This window comes from Cryptotermes secundus, unplaced genomic scaffold, assembly GCF_002891405.2.
Source record: "Cryptotermes secundus unplaced genomic scaffold, Csec_1.0 scaffold131, whole genome shotgun sequence".
NCBI lineage: Eukaryota > Metazoa > Arthropoda > Insecta > Blattodea > Kalotermitidae > Cryptotermes > Cryptotermes secundus.
Window position 1 is genome coordinate 1,496,911 of NW_019742552.1, and position 20,698 is coordinate 1,517,608.

The window sequence follows — 20,698 nt, forward strand, 5'->3', positions numbered from 1 at the left end:
TTTACGGCACGTAAAAGAACCTCATACCTCCAAAGGAGGTCACTGAGACAAAATTGCGGACGTTTGCCTCCCAACAGCAGTCACTAATACCTCCGGTAGATGGGGGAAACATTACAGATACTTCTCAGCCAGTAGAGCCGGTCTCGCTGGCTGGACGGGACTGATGGTAAGCACCAATACCGGTAGGATATAGAGGCTAGTAGAAATCATAGAGGGAAGCACAATGGACCACTACAGGTCAAAGTGCATGGGGAAACCCACCCTCTCTAATAACTAACTAACTACATCAGCTAATAGTTGAGATATGGATAACTGAAATAATCCCAGAGGAATGGAACGTAAGTATTGTATGCCCTATCCATAAGAAAGGCGATGTCATGGTATGCTCTAACTATAGAGGGATTAGTCTGTTGTGCATAGCATATAAAATATTTTCCAACATTCTATTTAAGAGACTCTTTCCCTTTGTGGAAGGCATAATTGGGGATTACCAATGTGGGTTTCGTCAAGGAAGATCAACTAACGATCAGATTTTCACTATTTGCCCGGTCCTGGAAAAGTGTAATGAATTCCAAATTGAAACAGATCATCTTTTCATTGACTTCCAATCAACCTATGACTCCATAGATAGAGATAGTCATTTTCTGGCAATGGAAGAGATGCACATTCCACGGAAGTTAATCGTCTTAGTCAGAGCCACTATGAGAAAGACCCAATGCCAAATTAAGATTCAGAATATGTTGTCCAGCCCTGTAATAACTAGAAATGGAGTTCGACAAGGGGATACCCTAGCCTGCCTTTTGTCCAATATAGCATTAGAGAAGGTAGAGATGCAGGCATCAACACAAGGGGACTATATTCTATAAGTCAGTTCAAATTTTGGCATTTGCAGATGATATTGATATAATTGGTAGAACAGAAAAATCTATGTAAGAAGCTTTTCTTAAATTGGAAAGAGCAGCAAGAAAGATGAATCTACAAATTAACCAAAATAAAACAAAGTACATGCCGGTAACCAAGAAAGACTGTGCTAATGGACCTGCATATATTGAATTGGATAATATAAATTTGAGGTTGTATGTAGTTTTACTTACCTTGGATCAGAAGTTAACTGTAAAAATGACATTAGTGATGAAATAAAAAAGCGTGTACTCACGGCAAATAAATGTCTCCATGGCCTTAGGAAACACCTGAAAGCCCAACTAATACCCAGGAAAACCAAAACTATGATGTATAACGTACTTATAAGATCAGTGCTATCTTATGCCTCTTAAGACCTGGCCACTGTCAAGATCGGATGAAAGACTTTTAAGTATATTTGAAAAGAGTATCCTGAGATATATCTTTGGACCAGTGGAAGAAAATGGAATATGGAGGAAGAGGTATAACCATGAGTTATATGAACTATTTAATGAACCAGACACTGTTGGGTTTATAAAGGTGAAAAGGCTTGAATGGCCTGGACACATAATACATGCCAGCGAGAATGGAACGATTAAGAAAATACTTAATACTAAACCAGAAGAAAATAGGAAAGTGGGAAGACCGAGATTGAGATGGGAAGAATGTGTGTGGCAGGACATAAGAATTTTGGGTGCAAAGAACTGGAGGAATGCAGCATCAAATGGAGAAGAATGGCGAGCAATCCTGAGGAAGGCCAGGGCTCACAAAGGGCTGTCGTGCCAGTGATGATTATGATAGATGTAGGAAAAGTGTCTGCTAAAAGTAAGTTAAAAGTGATGGTTGTATCTGAATTTATACCATTTCCTTAGAATGATTTTAATCATCCTTAATTGTTAAGAAGAAGGTGTCATATTCAGATTTATATTAATGTTTCATAGAAAAAAAAATCATCACAATTGAGAAGTGATGCCAGAAGAATTGTTATGGGCATGAAAGATCTTCAACTAAACTACAGTGAAATGTCAATGTAATGAAACCGTGCAAGTTAAAAAAAAATTGTATCCATTGTAACAAAATTTTGTTACACTGCAAGACATTAGAAATGTTATAATGATAATTAAGTACATGTAAAAGAAAATAAATTATAACTTTGATATTACAACAAACAATGACATAATATAATACATGAATTGAAATTGCTTTGAAAGAACTTGCTGCTGGATGCTGCTGTTGCTTACAATTCAGTGACGCCAGTGACATGATAATTGGTCCAAATCTACAGTGACACAGCTCTCAAAATTCAAAAATCCTCACCACTCTCTCACCACTTTGCTGCTAACCATGATTCCTCATAATCACATTCCTGTAAACAGCCCCTTATCAGACAGGTAGATATGGCAGTTCAGTTAAAAAGATGCATGTGCATTGGTTGATTTGAGTTGCATGCCCATTTAATGGCTAGCTAAATCAAAAGCTGTAAGTGCTTATGTTGTTGCCTCTCATTTTGACTCAATTCTGCAGAAATTGCAATAAACAGCTAAGTAGACTTTCCACATGACAATAGGTGGAAGAGCGTCATGTTGTTCACTGCCACTGGGTAAAAACCCATTTGTAGTTTAAATAAAATAATAATGATTTTGTTTTTAGACATGTTATTATATTGATTATATTTTTGTAGCATTAAACTGGTAGATTTTTGCAGTGATATTTGTCAACGTAAAATGTATAGTAACTTCGTTGGATTCGGAAAAAAAAAAATTTGTTTGTCTGAATATTTCATTACTATTGACATTTGTTGAAACGGCATTTCACCATATCTGCTTATTTCATTGCAAATTTGCATTGTAGTGTGCTTTGACAAACATGTCTCTGTGTTTTTGTGTGTAGAATTAAAATTTGTAACAGGTAAAATTTTGGTTGGAAATAACATAATTGGTTTGAGAAATGCCACAGAGTTTGGTATCGCATGACTCGGAACTCAAGTTATTTAGAAAACATTTTAGAACTGCTATAATATTTCCACTTATAAATTTGATCCTGTCTTAGTTATACCTAAAATACTATTATCTATCTGTGATATAATGAGAGGATTATGACATTCTTGTGTTACAGTATGACTGATTTAATACCCAGATTATTAAACATGAACTGAACTTTTAAGCCTAAGAAGGTGCATAATGCATACCCCAGATCAGATGCATTTGTAACTGTTTGCACATGAGAGATCTGTAAAGTCTCATTAGCATGTCTGTTTTAGAGCTATGTGACAGTTTTCTCAAAAAGACCTCATAATTGAAAGAGATGTATGTGATATAACTGTTTTCTTGTTCAATTTAGCTATTTTTATCTGAAATCTTCTACACATAGTGAGTATTAAATTTTGGTCTGCAGCTGAAATATGATTGGTCTTGGACTGGCCAACATATTTTCAAAATTTTATTTTGAGTTAAATTAAAATATGTGATGAAACTGTAAAAGAAACAACATATTTAGTTTCATATAAAGACATCCCAATTGCACAGAATTACTGGGGTTTTGGTCTTTTTCCATCTTCCAGAATTTGGGTAATAGAGGACACAACGTTTGGGAAACTGGATCTTTTTCCATCTTCAGGTGAGAAAGGAAGACACATACTCAGTTGGGCCCCTTAGAAAGTGCTAATCTTGATCACTGGACAACTCATGTCAGATTTACCCAACTATTTCAACATATAGGACTAGGCTAGTTCAGTGGATGATAACAGGAAACCATAAAATAAAAAATTGTGATAGAGCATGCACATGCGTGGAACTAGGATAGAAAAGGAGGTAGAAATTTTCATTGCTAATGTAGGGTATCCAGATAGGAGAAATGTCCAAACTGGGTTGGCTGATTGGATTGGTTATGCATGCCATATGGGCCAGTTCTTTATGTTTCTTATACCTACTGTTACTTTCAATTTCCAAAATCCTGTCATCATCCCAGCCTACTCTGTGACCCTCTTCATAGGCATGTTGGGCTAATTTTGGTTTATCTAGTAGACACTGTTGGAGATTTTGCCTGTGTTCATGGAGTCGCACAGCTAGAGATCTCCCTGTTTCACCAATGTAGCTTCTTCCGCACTCACAAGGCATACGTAGATGCCCTGTGCCATCTGTTGCAGATCTCTTTCCGGCCTTGTTCTCATCAGTGAACTCCTAAGTGTGTGTTTAGTTCTGAAGATTGTCCTGATGTTGTATTGATTCCCTATATGTTTGAACTTTTCAGAAACGCTCGTCACATATGGGATGTACACAGAGTCCAGGGGCTTTTGCTCTTTATTCGGACAACTGCTACCCTTTGAGTTAATGACCGAGTCAATGAAACCTTGGGGAAAACCGCTGAGCTGGAGATCACTTCTCAGGCTGCTGATTTCTTTAACCAGATCTTGTCATTCTTGGCATATGGTGGAAGCTCTGTTATGCAGACTCTGAATCAAACCTCTTTTCACATGTGGCAGATGGTTAAAGTTGAAGTTGAGGTACTTGCCAGTGTGGGTGGGTTTCCTGTAGACTCTGGTGTAGTCTCTCCCCTGCTGACCAGCACATCAAGAAAGGAAATTGCACTGTCTGATTCTGTTTCCATGGTGAACTGGATGGACAGCCCTAAACTGTTGAGGTGGCTGAGGAAATCCTGTAACTGTTCTGGACCATGAGGCCAGACCACAAACATGTCATCAACATACTGGAGCCACAGCGATGGTTCATGTTATGCCACTTCAAGAGCCAATTTCTCAAAATGCTCCATGAATATGTTGCTCACAATGGGTGATAGGTCATCTTTCTGTTGGAAGAATTTGTTGTCCACCTGAAAATATGTGGTTTTTAGGCAAACCTCCAGCAGCTTCATGATGTCTTCTACCTGCAGAGCAGACTGTTCCGCCAGTGTGTCATCAGAAATGAGCTCCATAAAGATGACACCCTGGTGGAATGGTCTGCTTTGCAGCTAGGTTTCTAGCATAATTTTCTACCTCCTTTTCTATCATAGTTCCACGCATGTGTGTGCTCTATCTTCTTCTAGGGCACAACAGCCGTTGGGCCTTGGCCTCTCTTATGAAGCCCCTCCATTCCTCTCTATCCTGCGCTGCTCTCTTCCACTTCCTTAAAACCCATTAACTTCTTCGTCTCTTCTTCCACCACATCAGTCCATCTAGTTCTTGGTTTCCCAGCACGTCTGCTACCACCTATTGTACTGTATAAAATTTTCTTTGGGATATGCTCCTCATCCATTCTCTGTACATGCCTAGTCCATTGCAATCTCTTCAGCTTTATCGTCACTGAGATCTGTGGCTCCTTGCATAATTTGTATGACTCTTTATTATATCTTATTCTCCACATCCCATTCTCTTTTATTGGTCCATATATTCGTCTTAGGATTTTCCTCTCGATTGAATTGATGACTGATTCCTCTTTCTTGTTTAGCGTCCAACCCTCACATCCATAATAAAGTGCTGGTGTTATTATTGCTTTATATATTTTTCTTTTAATCGCTTGGTGTATATCCTTTGATCTAAAAACTGATAGTAATGAGAAATATGCACTATTCGCTAGTTTTATTCTTCTTATTATTTCATGATTCTTCTCTCCATCTTTGTGGAATTTCAGTCCTAATTATATGATGTCTTCAGCTATTTCTATCCCCGTCCCCTTCCATGTTAATTTCTCCAGTTTGCCTTGGAATCCTTTAGATTGTATCAGCATTTTAGTTTTATTTACATTCACCTCTAAGCCAGTTGTTTTTGCTATGGTTTTTATTTATTTATGTGTCTCCATCGCTCTTAGTGATCTTGATACTATAATAATATCATCCGCATACACCATTATATGCAATTGTTTATACGCTATTGTGTTCCTTGTGTCTACATTACATTTCCTCACTATATATTCCAATACCAAATTAAATAGTGATGGTGCCAAACTATCTCCCTGTTTCAATCCTTGATTTGCGTTAAAGCATTCCGTTAACTGGTTCTGGATTTTAACTTGATTGATTTTTTCTGTCATGGTTAAGTTAATTATTCTACTTAGTTTTGTTGGAATACCAAAGGTGGACATAATCATCCTTAATTTCTTCCTTATTATTGTATCATATGCTTGTTTAAAATCTATGAAGCGTAGGTAAATAGGTAAATATCTGTATTAAATTCCCAGCATTTCTCCATTAGCGTGCTCTATCACAGTTTTTTATTTTATGGTTTCTTGTTATCGCCCACTGAATTAGCCTGGTCCAATATGTTGAAATAGCTGGGTAAATCTGACAGGAGTTGTCCAGTGATTGAGATTAGCTCTTTCTAAGGGGCCCAACTGAATATGTGTCGTCCTTTCTCACCTGAAGATGGAAATAGATCCAGTTTCTGAAACGTCATGTCCTCTATTACCTAAAATTCCGGACGATGGAAAAAGTCCAAACCGCTAGTAATTCTGTCATCCACCATCATCAGGAAACTTTAGAATCTACATCAAAATTGCTCAGCATGAACCAGAGTTAATAATAGAATAATCATTACGTGTTTTTTGATTCAAGGCTGCTCATTTAATATCTCCTTTCTGTTGTCCAAATTCCATTTTCTGGATGTCTTTCTCTTAAGATTAAGGTTCCCATAAACATATTATAAAATTGTCCTGAAAAGATCAAATGGAGATTTTACTCTGCCATCAGTCATGTTTACTAGTGATTACCAGAATTAAATGTAATGAAATTGCAATCAATCAATGTAACTTTATACTCAATTGGAACTGAAGCTAAAAAAAAAAAACAAGACTCAGTTCCTAATGTCACCAAAGACTTTATGTGGGATAGAAACAAGGAAAACAGCAAACATACAAGGTGGTTCAAATATGACCGGGACTGATTTTTTTTAAACCAAAATTGCCAAACACTTACTTGCACATGTCAGTCTTCAACGTACTCCTCTCCGGAGTCAACACATTTTTTCCAACGTTCTGGAAGCATCCTGATGCCCTTTTCAAAAAAGTTTTGTGGTTGGCGGCATATCCACTCCTGAACATTCTAGATGACGGCGTCGTTGTCCACAAACCGCATGCCTTGCAAGTCTGATTTGAGCCTTCCGAACAGGTAGAAATCACTTGGTGCCAAATCGGGACTGTACGGCAGATGTGTCAGAAGTTTCCATTTCAATTTCCAGAGGGTTTCCATTGTTGTTTTGGCCGTATGGGGGCATGCATTGTCTTGAAGGAAGGCTACCCGCTTTGCACCTCTCTTCCGCTTGGATCGGATCTTTTCCTTCACGACTGTTGCCAGGAGGTCTGAGTAATAAGCTGCATTGACTGTTCTGGCATCTGTCAGAAAGTCTACATGGATAATCCCCTGCCAGTCCCAGAAGAATGTTGCCATCACTTTTCCTGCCGAACGGCTCCTTCGCGCTCTCTTGGGTTTGGGAGAACTGGTATGCCGCCAATCGTGTGATGATTGCTGGGACTCGGGAATGAAGTAGTGCACCCACGTTTCATCGGTGGTCACTATAGACTTCAAAAATGCATCACCTTCGTCTTCAAACTGCTGTAGGAGACGACTGGCAACTTGCATGTGCACCATTTTGTTCACATCCGTCAAAGTGCATGGTACCCACCATGCATTCACCTTGCGATAGTGCACGTGGTATTTCATGATGTCTTCTACGTTACAAACACTGATGGACAGCATTGCTTCAAGTTCCTTGATAGTGATGCGCCTATTCTCACGAATAAGTGCATCTGCACAATCAATGTTTGGCTTGGTGACGGATGTTCGCGGCCGACGATCATGCTGTTCATTCTCCATGCACTCTCTGCCCTCTGTGAAGCACTTACACCACTCAAACACACGGGTCCATGAGAGAGACACTTCCCCTACTGTTGTTGGAGTCTGTGGTGAATTTCAGCGGACGGAACGTTTTCTCAAATGAGGAATTTGATCACAATGCGTTGTTCCACGCTCCGCGGTACCTTCTGTTCACTCATCACTCTAGCAACTTCCAGACATGACTGAACAGGTTCTAACCCTAACAGGAGGGAGGATGGAGGTTATGGCTTCACTATCTCAAGGTCGCACAGCTGCTGCGCAGTGTGGCTCGTTTACAAAAAAATCAGTCCCGGTCATATTTGAACCACCTAGTATTTGTATGAAGAGTTCTGTCAAGTCAACCAACGCCTGTCAACTTCCAGCAGGCTGCACAATGTTATATCCCAGAAGATAGAGCTCTTCATGACCACTATTGTGAGAGCCTCAAATCCTACATATTTAAGTTTAATTTATGGTACATAATAAGCTTAACTTTTCTAGGTGTGTAAATTTGAATATCAACACCTACATGTCTCTAATGAAATTAATTATTTATGATTACTAAGCTGAAATTTCTATTATTAAATTAACAAAATAGTGATATATTAGGCATGTGCCAGCAAACCTTTTCAATTTAAGACAAGACTGATATCAGAATTTGGAAAAATTATGAGAATTCAGTTCAGAACAAGAATTTCCTCTAGTGAACCATTTTTTTTTCAGTGTAATAATTATAACACTAGTAACTTTTTCCACAGTACTCTAAAGCATACTCGTACTACTGCATTTACCCAAGTGGCAGATGATTCCAAACATAAGACAGTCCCACACTAGAAAACATGTCTGCATAGAAGAAGTAATTTTATGAGGGAATTTCATACTCTTACTACAAACATGTGAAAGAAAGTAAATATCAGAAAACATGTTATGTGAGACATTTATTTAGTTTCCTTTTGAAGTCACAAGCTTCTGTTCACCTTCACCATTCTCACTCTGTTCACCATGCCTGTCTGTCATCTGTCTGATCTTTGGTGTTATCACAATTGCATCTTAATTCTTACATACACTGCACACACTTTCATGTTCACTGCCAGTATTCCCAACTTCTTCCTCATTCTGCCTTTTATTCATATCATCAGATATGCTGCATGTTTTAAATTTTTTGACTGTCACATCTGGAGAGATCTCTTACCATGACATCTTGATCCACCAGCATAGCAGTTCTACATTGAGCATCTTTGTTGTCAGAACATGATACCTTGCCAAGGAACACTGGGAATATGGTTGCTTCAGATGATCCAGAAGAGGCTTATTCACTAAAACTTGTGTTTGTGAGATCATCCCAGATATAATCATACAGTTAGTATTCTTTCATGAATCATAGACATAACAGCCAGTGTTAAATGACCTTTAAATGCATTCCATTTTTGTTTTTTCATTTAATTTATTTACATCCCACAAAACCATTACAAGGTCATAGGACCCAGGATAAAGACAACAGTCCAATATAACAGAAACAATATATGATGTAAAAAAGTATGTATTCATTATAAATTTGTAATAAAAGATATAATGTAAATATAAAATTTAAAAGTCACTTTTCAGTGCCTGATAATTTAATCTATTCTTCCATATACAATTTGAACGAGGATATTATAAGTACATGATCATTCAACTTACATGTTGATCACATAAGGACAGAGTTTTAAGTGTATCAGAAAATAAAATATATCTTAACAATTTTTCAGTTAACACCATAACAACATGGTAATATAGCAATATAAATATAAAAATCTAAAATATACACTTGATAATATATATCCAGATAACATCAATTATTGAGTTATTTTATCCCTATAATTAAAAATTCATCTATATTATAAAATTAATGGAAATGAAGAAACTGTAATAATGCTGTCCTAAATTGATTTATTCCTGGACAACTGTTTTATATTTGTTGGAAGACTGAAAAAGTTTAATACAACTTTCAACAATTCCTTTGGTTTCCTGTTCCAAACAACTTGTAACCATTTCCCCACCAGGTCATTTAGTGATCCATCTCTTAGTCTGATACCTGATTATTAGTCCTATAGGTGGCTGTCTTAGACACAGTTTTCAAAACCCCATATGGTGATAGTTTCATGCCATCTGCCAACTTGGTCAGCATTACAGTCAAATCTTTTCATTGCCTGATGTTTTTATGACAGTAGATTTTGCATCTACATCAACAATGTTGTAATTAGATGGCATGTTGAAATACACTGGCATTCCATTGACACTGCCTAGAAATGTGATGTTAATTTCTTACAAAGTCGTTCTTCATTACTGTTCCTTCACATATTTGTGCACACCACTCTGTGCTGGACTCAAATTTCTGCTACTTGTTGAGCTTAATGTTGTTCCTTAGAACTGCATTCCATTGTACCTTTGGATGTTTGCCTCAGACACACTGTATTTTCATACTGCTTCACAGTTATTGGTTCCGCACGGTTAATTGCCAAAATCTTAAAGTACAAATCACAAGATCAGCATCTGATGTTTTTGACTTATTCCTTTTTACATTTGTAGCCCTTCCCCCTTTTTTTGTGGGGGGGGGACATGATTTTCCATTCTCATGACAAGGGACACTTGCTTTAGCACAGAATCTTATGATATTCTAAATTTTTTAAGTACTGTGTTTGTTTTCTAACATTGATAGTACTTTGGGCAACCTTATGATGGCTCTTAGCTTATGATGCTTCATCATTTCTATCTTGCTTGCTACTGTCATGGCATGGTAGCGTGAACTTTGTCATGAAGACAGTAAAAGCTTAAAATAGTTTAATACATGTACTATATATTTAGCATTCCTGTTTGTGATGATCTATAGTAGTTCTTTAGCACTTAAAAAGAAGGGAAACTCATTTTTCATTTGGGCAAGTGTAGTACTGATTCCTTTTGAAGCAGTCATCTTGCACCAAGCGGAAGCGGTTATGAGAAAATTCTTAGTGTTTGAAACTGAAAAATGAACATTTGAATTTAGATCAAGGAGGTATTTTCTCCGTTCAGTCTTTAAAAGTCTAGACTCCCACATGCCTGTTATATGTATTTTATTTTGTCATCTTTTAGCATCCAATGTGGCAAGCATGGGACCTTGCACTGGACCTGTGTCTAGCTCAGCTACCAGCCATCTTGGAAACAGAAGATAAATTTATTCATTCACCCTTCTTCGAGGAGCAACTGACAGCATTTCAAGTTTGGTTGACACTTGGGTCAGAGCAGCGCAGTCCTCCAGAACAACTTCCCATTGTTCTGCAGGTATATCATTCTGAGATCTAGAATGCTGGATTTGCACTGGATGAAGTGAAAGCCATGCAGACATCCTTGAATTGTAATTTGGGATAATGTAAAGCAAAATTCTTCATTACTGTAATATTGATACTAGAGACATTTTAGCATTTTAAAATATAAATAGAAACAACTTGCTTGATTAGATTAAACAGTATTATTTTCCAGGCTATAAATTAAATCTGCAGTTGTAAAACAGTAGTGTATAAAGATTTACTTAATTCAGTAGTTAATATTAGTTTTGCATTTTGAGGATAATTCTTCCTTAATCAGTAATCTCCATGCCTCAGATACATGTGCTTAAGTATTTGTTTGGCTTTATAATAATTGTTATTATTCAGGAAATGAAACACACCCTCCTGCTTGCTAGACAAATGATGCACTATTGACCCACTGGAACTTCTGATAAAAAAAGAATTTTCCTGACAGCTATATGAAGTAGAGCCCATCTTCAAAGGTTAATAGTGGTTCAGCTAGTTAAGAAATTTCTTTCCATTTATGGAACCTGAAGGTTTTTTGCCATGTTCACAAAAGCCTGCTGTTAAACCCTATCCTTAGGTAAACTGAGTCCACATTCTTATGCCTTATTTCTTTAAGATTTATTGTACCTAATTGTACAGAACTATTAAATCATAGAAAATATGATGAAATTGATTTGTTCAAGTATTTTGTGACAGTGATGATGCAATGTATTGAAACCCTGGATGTTGTGTAAGGGAAGGGTGTAAGGTGTCACTTGTAGATTTTCCAGCTTTTTTACCAGACTCACCTTCTCCTCCACTCTTTTCTGAAAATGGAGACATGATGTAACAATTATATCTGTAGTGGAGAAAATGTCTCCCTAATTCCTGTCAACAGTTTTGATATTACAATAATTCTATTTGGTGTTGAGAAAATTGCAGTATAAACATTTAGGTTAACTTTATATAAAATTAGTTTCACTTTATAGGAAATACATTTTAAATTAAAGTCTTCCCATGGAAACTAGGTTTGTGGGACTGTGTGACAATAACGTTCAAAATGTAAAAATTATGTCTGATGATGAAGTTATGAAGTGAAGTTGTGAAATTGAGTATTTGTGATACTGTCACATATAATTGGATTTATTGAACTCCAACAACTTGTAACTACAAGCAGTTATAACACTGTCATTAATTCACGCACTCAGCTTCACATTACAGTATGTTCTAGGTCTTATATATCTTCACCAAGTCATTGTTTGATTACCATCTTCACTGCGTCAGTGGGTTATAGTATCCTCACAGCCAGCCATGTACTCAGCTCACCAGCTGCTGACTCAAGACTGGCTGATGTCAGTGTCCAAGTCACTGTATGACTGATGGTCAGTTTGACAGTTAGTCTTTGTGTCAAGCCACATCTGGGGCCTAAGACCAGATTTATGTTACTGTCAGACCCGTGTGGTTTTGTTGATGTGGGGCTCCCACTCTAAGGAGAGGATGGGTTGTGTTAGTAGTTCATGTCATCTACTTGTGTATTTACAGTTTTACATGTTGGCATGGTACATGGACAGTCAGTTGTCAGGAGTCTGGTTGTTTGTGGATACTTACTGTTTACAGTTTTGCATGTAACTCTAGTATATATTGTGTGTGTTTACTGTACATAAGGCCTCTGTCAGTCTAGGCTTGGTACAACCAGACATACCCTAACTCTTGTAGCTCATGTTACAGTGGCTGTCTATTCACTTGAATGGTCATACTCTTGACCACCGCCAAGCTTAAGTCTCTTATATTCATCATAGCATGTTTAACGGCTGCTGCTATCTTAGATTTGTATGTCATGTGACTGAATACAAACCTTTTATCCCACATAAGTAACAAATTGGTCACTCAGAAAAGTTATCTAGTGATGACCATAATAGATTACCAGTCATATTGGTATATTTGAATGTCATGCCAGCCATTTTACACTCAAAATAATATTTATGTTTATGGTGATTTTAGTACTGTATCTGGAAGTATATTCTTTCAGTTGCTGAATTTTGTGGGTTCTTGTGAAAGTGGAAATATTTTACAAGACAAAAGAGGACTGCTTAGGCAGTATTGAAGCAAAAGTGTATAAAAATAAGTTTAATTTGCATGTATTCTGCTTGTTGGATTTGAGGTTCTCAATGCGATGACTGTGCACTGTGTGGTCTTCTGGGTTGTAATGCCATGTAGTGCAGAGAGATCGAAACTTTTCAGAGGTAGATATTGCCTCCATCTTCTGGGTCAAGAAAGTAAAGCAAGAATCCTGCAGAAGCAAGCTACAGTTTGAGACCAGTTCAGCTTGCGGCCTATGTCTGCTGTTGCTTGTCTTACTTTTTGACCCTGAAGGTAGAGATGATATATGCCTCTAAATATCAGACTCTGAACTACATTGTGTTACAGCCTAGAACAGTGTACTTTTGAAATATTCCTCCTGTTTCTGGTCTGGTATCTCATCTCAGTGCACAAAAAAGTAGATGTATGCCTTACATTTACAGAGATATCTGCATTTAAGTTTCTTGATGTAAGGTTTTCTGGAATTTAAATTTAATTTTGTTCTCACTATATGATATAGGTACTGCTGAGTCAAGTGCACAGACTGAGAGCACTTGAGCTGCTGGGCAAGTTCCTGGATCTGGGTCCCTGGGCAGTGAACCTGGCATTGTCAGTCGGCATATTTCCCTATGTGCTGAAGTTGCTACAGAGCTCTGCAAGAGAGCTCAGGCCACTCCTTGTTTTCATCTGGGCCAAAATTTTGGCTGTAGATAGTGTAAGTTCCTACTTTTCTGAGGTCCTACTTGAAAGGCAGTGATTTCCTATACCTTTGCACCATTGCAAATGTAGTATCATGACTTAAAATGGGTTAGCCTAACAGAAGACCTCGAGGTAGGACTGTAAATTTATGTCTTATGTAATCAAGGTAAATGTAGTAAATACATTCATACGTGTATACTGATCATTAGTTTTTGTGCGTTTCTATTCCGATAAGGAGGGATGTGCAAACAGGAATTTTGAAACTTGAATAGACTCAACCTTCACTGTAATTATGATATTGAACTTCAAGTATTCTACTGGTTTTTAATCTTTGAAACATTAAATTATAAACAAATACTATAGTGCAGTTTGTATAATTTCAATAGCATATACCCTGGGTATTAGACACACAGCTTAATATTCTTGAATGATGGTTATCAGCACAAAATATTGCTAATTGTTAAAGTGTCTTCTTCCTATCATAAATAACATTTTTGACACCCACATGGAAGTGGTATATCAGACATAAAAATTCAGACTTTATCTCAAAATGAACTTGTTTAACCCCTTCAGTGGTTCCTTAAAATACAATTTATGTTCCATAGTATACAACATACATTATCATTGCCTGCAGAAAGCAGAGACCAGTGATTCGATATGTGCTGCTGTCTTCTGAGAAATATAAAAGCCTGCATAAAAAAGCTCTTACATACCCCAGAACATCAGAATGTAACCAACACCAGAGCACTGAACCCATAAAGCTTTTTGTGGTACACTATTTATAACAGAAAGTAAATCAAAGAAATGGTCTGGGAATACAAAAGAAGAGGTGAAACTTCTAGTAGTTTGAATTTCTAATTGTTAACACATCCCTCCTTATAAATAATTTTACACAATAATGTTCTGAAAGGTCGAAATATAATTCTTTGTCTTTTACTTTTAGACATGTCAGGCTGATTTAGTCAGGGATAATGGACACAAATATTTTCTCTCCATCCTTCAAGATCCTTCAATGCCGGTAAGTATGCAAGTAATAAACAGAAGTTTAAGATCACTTTTCATTTCTATATTAAAACAAATAATGGAACATAAAACTATATAAACTTAATTTGAGTTTGATAGCTGTAGCCAAACCTAAGTGGTACTATCTTCCTAACCAAGTTCTTGCATTTGTTATCTTCTTCTTCTTCCCCCCCCCCNTGAACCTTTGTGTTTTATTACCAGATAGTTTATTTATTGATCATTTTTTCTTCCATTCTCATTTTTACCTGTATTTAAACCTATGTGGAATAATTTGTGCTTTCCATTGCATTTTCTTTATTATCTGACTGTCTGACTATAGCATCACGTACTCCGGCTGATCTGTGGCAAATATGTTGGACATAATTGTTTGATAAGTTCAGTGAGTCATGTTACTATATTGTATATACTCATAAATCTGTCCCCATCTAACACCAGGTTTTTGTGGTACACAGTTTCAACATACATAGTTCAGATCAGTTTAACTACTGTTGCTACTGCTGTTAATAGCTTCACTTTTGTACCAGTACTATTTTCCCTGTCTTATCTTTTCTCTTAGATATGTTGGACATGTGGACATTCATGTCTGACTAATGCAAGGTATTGAGAATAAAGTAATTATATCTCAGAAAGCATTTATTGTACACATTTATGGGTTACACAATTACAAAGGGAAACTGTCGAAGTTTTTTTCTGAGTATATAACTTTCTCAATAAATTTCACTGTTGGCTCCCTTCATGAGACGACAAATATCCAGGCAATATTCAGCTTCATTCCACATTGCTTGAAGCATGTTTGGTGTTACTGTAGCCGCAGCATCCGTAATGCAAGCTTTCAGGTGTTGAAGGTCATTGATCCTGACCTGGTAGACAATGTTCTTCACATAACTCCACAAGAAAAAATCCAATGGAGTTAAATCTGGTGACCTAGGACCAAGCAATTGGTACATCTCTGCCGATCCATCTCTCGATCCAGGTGATTCCTAACGTGATGGCAGAAATATGATGGTGTCCCATCTTAGTTGAGGATAGTTTGAGGTTGTAATTGGTACAGCGCATAGAGCTGCTGCATATCCAAGTACAGACATCCAGTCACAGTCTTTTCTGAAAAGAAAAATGGTCCAGTCAACTTGTGAATTAACCTTTCCCCAACTCACATGTGACATGTGGATTTTGACTGCCCCAAATCCTGCAGTTGTACCTGTTTACAACTTCACTGACATGGAACATGGCCTCATCCGAGAAGCACACTTGGTGGAGGAAACTGGATGACATGTAAGTTCTTTCTAACATGTCCACAGCAAAGTTTGTGCGTGCAACTGGTCACTCAGTTTTAGTGCGTGAATCATTTCATTCTTGTATGCTATTAGACAGAACCTTTTGTGTGGCACATCATGCACTCTTGAATGTGGAATTTGTAACCGATAGCTAGCAGCACAAATTGATTTGTACGGACTTCACTGGACTGCCTCTCTAATGAAATTGACATCTTCTTCACAGGTCCATGTCTTTCCAGGAGATTTTATATGCAACAGCCTACCTGTAGTACTCAATTTGTTGTACCAGAACTGAAAGCTTTTCTGTGTAGTAGGTTGATGTTCATATTGGATACTAAAATGATGTTGGCCAGCCATAAGAGATTGCAACTGTGCTATCCACAACGCTCATTGAATCCATTCCTGTGGTGTCAACATTGTTAGTGAGCTTGCCGAAGGTCACCAGCTGGCGCATGCACATAAGCCAGACATGAAAAAGAAACTTTCACAGTTTTTCTTTCTGATGACATCAACCAGATACGTGTATTAGAATTATTTTCTGAGATATATTTATCTTTTATTTTGGATACCTTTCATCCAGACACTCTGTATTGTGTAATTACAGAATATACCTCAAAAGCAAGTCGTATCTCCAGAAATCTATAACAGGATAAATTGTATGCCAGTGTGATGCTGATGGCAATGAAAGTGAAATATTTTAATATCAATATGATACTGTATGAATAACAGTTTTAACATGTGCCAAAGTTACCAAATGTTTATAAGCTCAGAAATCATTGAATTACATTAATTTTTTATGCATGCCTCTTAAGTTTATAAATATAAGATATCCCCTCTTTCTGGATGAAAGTAAAATGACCTCATCTTATTGTTCAGTGATCAAAGTATTTAAAATCTGAAGAACATGTTATGTTGTGATTTTACACAGTGACTCCCAGTTTGTCCTTAGTTTAGTGATATCAAATTAAAAATGTAGCTCGAATTTATGTTCAGCAACAAAGAAGTTGGGGAGCATGCAATTTCACTGTATAGAACACTTCATTTTCCATATTTTCCTAAACAGTATTATTCAAAATTATTCAATACTGCTCTTATTTTTGCAGTGTAATTTTACTGTTCTGCTTCTGAAGAGAACAACAGTAGTTTAATATTGTGTAATTTAGGCCTGTTAATTTTGCAGGGTGAGGACAGGACATTGGCTGCATTTGTTCTGGCAAGCATTGTTAATGAGTACTTACAAGGACAGGAGGTGGCACTACAAGGAAGCCTTGTGTCCATCTGTCTAGAGCAGCTAGGAGATCAGAATCCTCTTCTTCGTCAGTGGCTAGCTATTTGTCTTGGCAGACTGTGGACAAACTATGATAAAGCTCGGTGGTGTGGTGTACGAGATATTGCACATGAAAAGCTCTACTCTCTACTGTCAGATCCAGTACCAGAGGTAACATGAAAATATTTTCACTAGCAGTATCTGCAGTAATGCTTGCATTTATCAACTGAAATATTTTTATTGACCAACTTTACGGTTTTTAAAATGTGATAACGCTTGTGAATTTGGTTCCAAGGTGCTGCAAACGTTGCTTTTTCTGTGTGATTATGTAATACTCTTAAGGAGAAACCATATATTACAAGTAGCATTTGAGGTTCTGTTTACAGTGGTTGTGAAAATTTCTGTCTTCTCAGATGCAACACCTTGTAGTCCATTGACATCTTTGACCCTGAATATGGAGGTGACATGTTCTTCTGAAACAGTACTTTCAGTGGATTACACATCATTATATCTCAGGGGATCAGATTCTTTGTAAATTAGAAGTGTTTGAAAACTTATTTCCCAGGAAAATATTTGAACGCAAAAAGGATGCAGTGAATGTGATGTTTAGGATATCGCATTCATTCATTCATTCATTTTTTATTTGTTCACAAGATCTACATTTGGCGATATTGCCTCAGCTGTAGAATACGTCCATAGTTTAAATATCCATAAGAACAGTGTCATAACAGAATACAGAAAGCACAAATATGCAAATGTAAGTTTAAAAACATCCAGAGAACCACGTTATAACAAAAAAACCTCATATACATAATAACAGTTCACCATCATAACAGTAATTGTAAACACGCAAAGCACATGATAATGCTACCTATTTAACTTAAATTTCATCAATACGATTTAAGGTATCTAAAATATCTTTGAGGACAAGGTCCCATAATATACAAACAACTTATAGTACTAATAGATACAAAATAAAACATTTATTTTATTCACATTTCATTAAAATTGGTTCCAGATTCAGACATACTGCAATTATGATTTAAATCTTGTATCTTAAAAATATAATATAATATTACATTTAATCCTTGTAGTTAAAGTATTCATCCATGGTATAAAATGAGTGAAGAAATAAAAAAGTTTTTAATACTAATTTAAATTTTTCAGCATTTTGAGATATCCCCTTTATTGTGGCTGGTAAGCCATTAAACACCTTTATTCCTGCATAATAGGCCCCCTTCTGAAAAACTGTCAGTTGAGATAGCAGTTGATGTAAATCATGTTTTGCCCTAGTATTAACATTGTGAACAGCAGAGTTTGTTTCAAAATAATGTCTATTATTGATCACAAATAAAGAGAGTGAATAAATATATTGTGATTTTAGTGTTAATATTTTTAGTTCTCTAAAATGTTTCCTACATGACTCTCTACTTGTAATTGTGATTTATATGGCTCAGCTAGCATTGTTAGGGTAATGACATCTGAGATGCTGTTGTGGGCTGAATATGTAGCTCATATTAGGGAGGCAAGATATGTAAGGAAGGTTATTGAGTTCTGGGATGTGATGCCATGTTGTTTGGGAGATTTACCAGTATTTCTCTGAGAAGTTGTTATGTATTGCCTTGGCAACATGGCATCACATCCCAGAATATGGTTACTTCATAATTAACTGCTATGACAACCAAATTGCACATATGTTAGGGAGTTTGATGGATGAAACCTCTTGGAAAGTGTCCTGTTGAAAGATCAAGAAGGAGACTGAAGTATAATATCAAGATGAATTGTGGGAAATAGGCTGTGATTGTGTCCATTTTCTGGATTTAGTTTTAACGGTGTTCAACTTCAGGTTCTTGCCAGAAAGTTGGTGGGTGGTCAGTTTATAATTGCTATCTGCATTTAGTGTGCAAGGAAACAGTATATAATTAGTAGGCATGTGTGAGTCATAATTTTGAGAATGGATCAAGAGAAAAATATTGTGCTCTCAATTAAAATGTTGATTTTTCAGTATCGAACTTCAAGAATTTTCAGATAACTGCTTTTGCTTTGCACAGTAGCATACAGAATCTCGGATCTATACAGCCATTCATCTGTACATCTTCGTGGCAGAGTGCTTAGTTAGTTAAGATCAACGACAGCTTTACCACTTTACTAGTAGCATACAAAATTACTTGATCCATTAGAATCATTGTAACTGGCAGGGCCATTGGGAATTGTTTTGAGCACAATAGACCACTGTAGGTCGCGGTGCAAGGGCCGAGAAGGCCCACCCCTTATACATTCAATAGTTTGTTTTAATATACTGATTGAATTGAGAATTAGAGGATCCAGAAACAACCTATGAACTACCATCCAATAAGATAATCACCTGCCTGGCTGCATAAGATACTCTTACACAGTATGACATGTGAAGCTGAAACAGGTGATCCTTAATGGCCTAACTTCATGACAGAATGTGGTGATTGTGATGGTTACAGGTCAGAGCAGCTGCAGTCTATGCACTTGGGACATTTATCAGCTCGGTGACAGAACGTAGTGAACATGCCAACAACATTGATCACAGCATCGCCATGACTCTCATTAACACCGTCTCTCACGACATGAGTCCACTTGTGAGGAAGGTGGGCCCAACCCTGTTCTTCTCATTTATAAATCACCTACAGATATATAATTGTAGAGTTGTACATAGCATAGCAGAGTATAATTTTAAAATGGAGCTTGAGTGATTATATTGTGCTGAAGTGGAGAAGGTTGAACTGGTTGAGGGCAGGATGAGCTGCCATCTGTGAAGTGATCCTATGTAGTCTATAGAAGGTTACCAACATTTCAAATGGATGTTGGGAAAATTCTACCAGACTACACAGCATTACATTCCAGAAGATGGCACCTTCAATAGTCACCACTTTGAGAACCTCAGATCTCACATAGTTTAACCGTTCAGCGTGGTTTGACGTGTATGTTTCGTCAGGTATTTAAATCGTCTGCGGGGGTTCGACGTCTATGTTTCGTCCAGCTGCACACCTATGTTATAACGCCCATAATAATTGATGGTTTTGCTGTAGATTGTTAGATTTTTCACTGGCCTGTTGTCAGTAGAACAGAGTATAATAAGCCACGAGTTTAGCTGCGCTAAGTCATCGTTACATATGCCTGTCTTGCAGCAAAGTTCCTGTTGCTTCTGGTAGAGGTTCCTCGTTCAAGCTGTTATGAATGGCGTGTTTTCTTTGCTATGAAGTTATAAACAGCAGAGACGTGATATGTGCTGTGTTTATAATATCATATTGCCCTGAGCTGGCCACACTAACACACTCAATTGGAATTCTTAGAAGAGGGATGTCCAAAAATTTATTCTTGCAAGATCGATTGATTTC

The 20,698-nt window shown here is 37.0% G+C and overlaps 1 protein-coding gene across 8 annotated transcripts in view; it reads left to right on the forward strand.

Annotated features, from left to right (window-relative positions):
- LOC111873291 (regulatory-associated protein of mTOR) overlaps nt 1–20,698 on the forward strand; it is a 121,620-nt gene that overhangs the window by 30,115 nt on the left and 70,807 nt on the right. For all 8 annotated transcript variants that reach the window (XM_023867886.2, XM_033755032.1, XM_023867880.2 and 5 more), the window contains 5 exons: nt 10,810–10,998; nt 13,588–13,782; nt 14,710–14,784; nt 17,244–17,501; nt 19,805–19,948. In XM_023867886.2, coding sequence (XP_023723654.1) covers nt 10,810–10,998; nt 13,588–13,782; nt 14,710–14,784; nt 17,244–17,501; nt 19,805–19,948 — 861 coding nt within the window. The remainder of the gene's footprint in view (nt 1–10,809; nt 10,999–13,587; nt 13,783–14,709; nt 14,785–17,243; nt 17,502–19,804; nt 19,949–20,698) is intronic.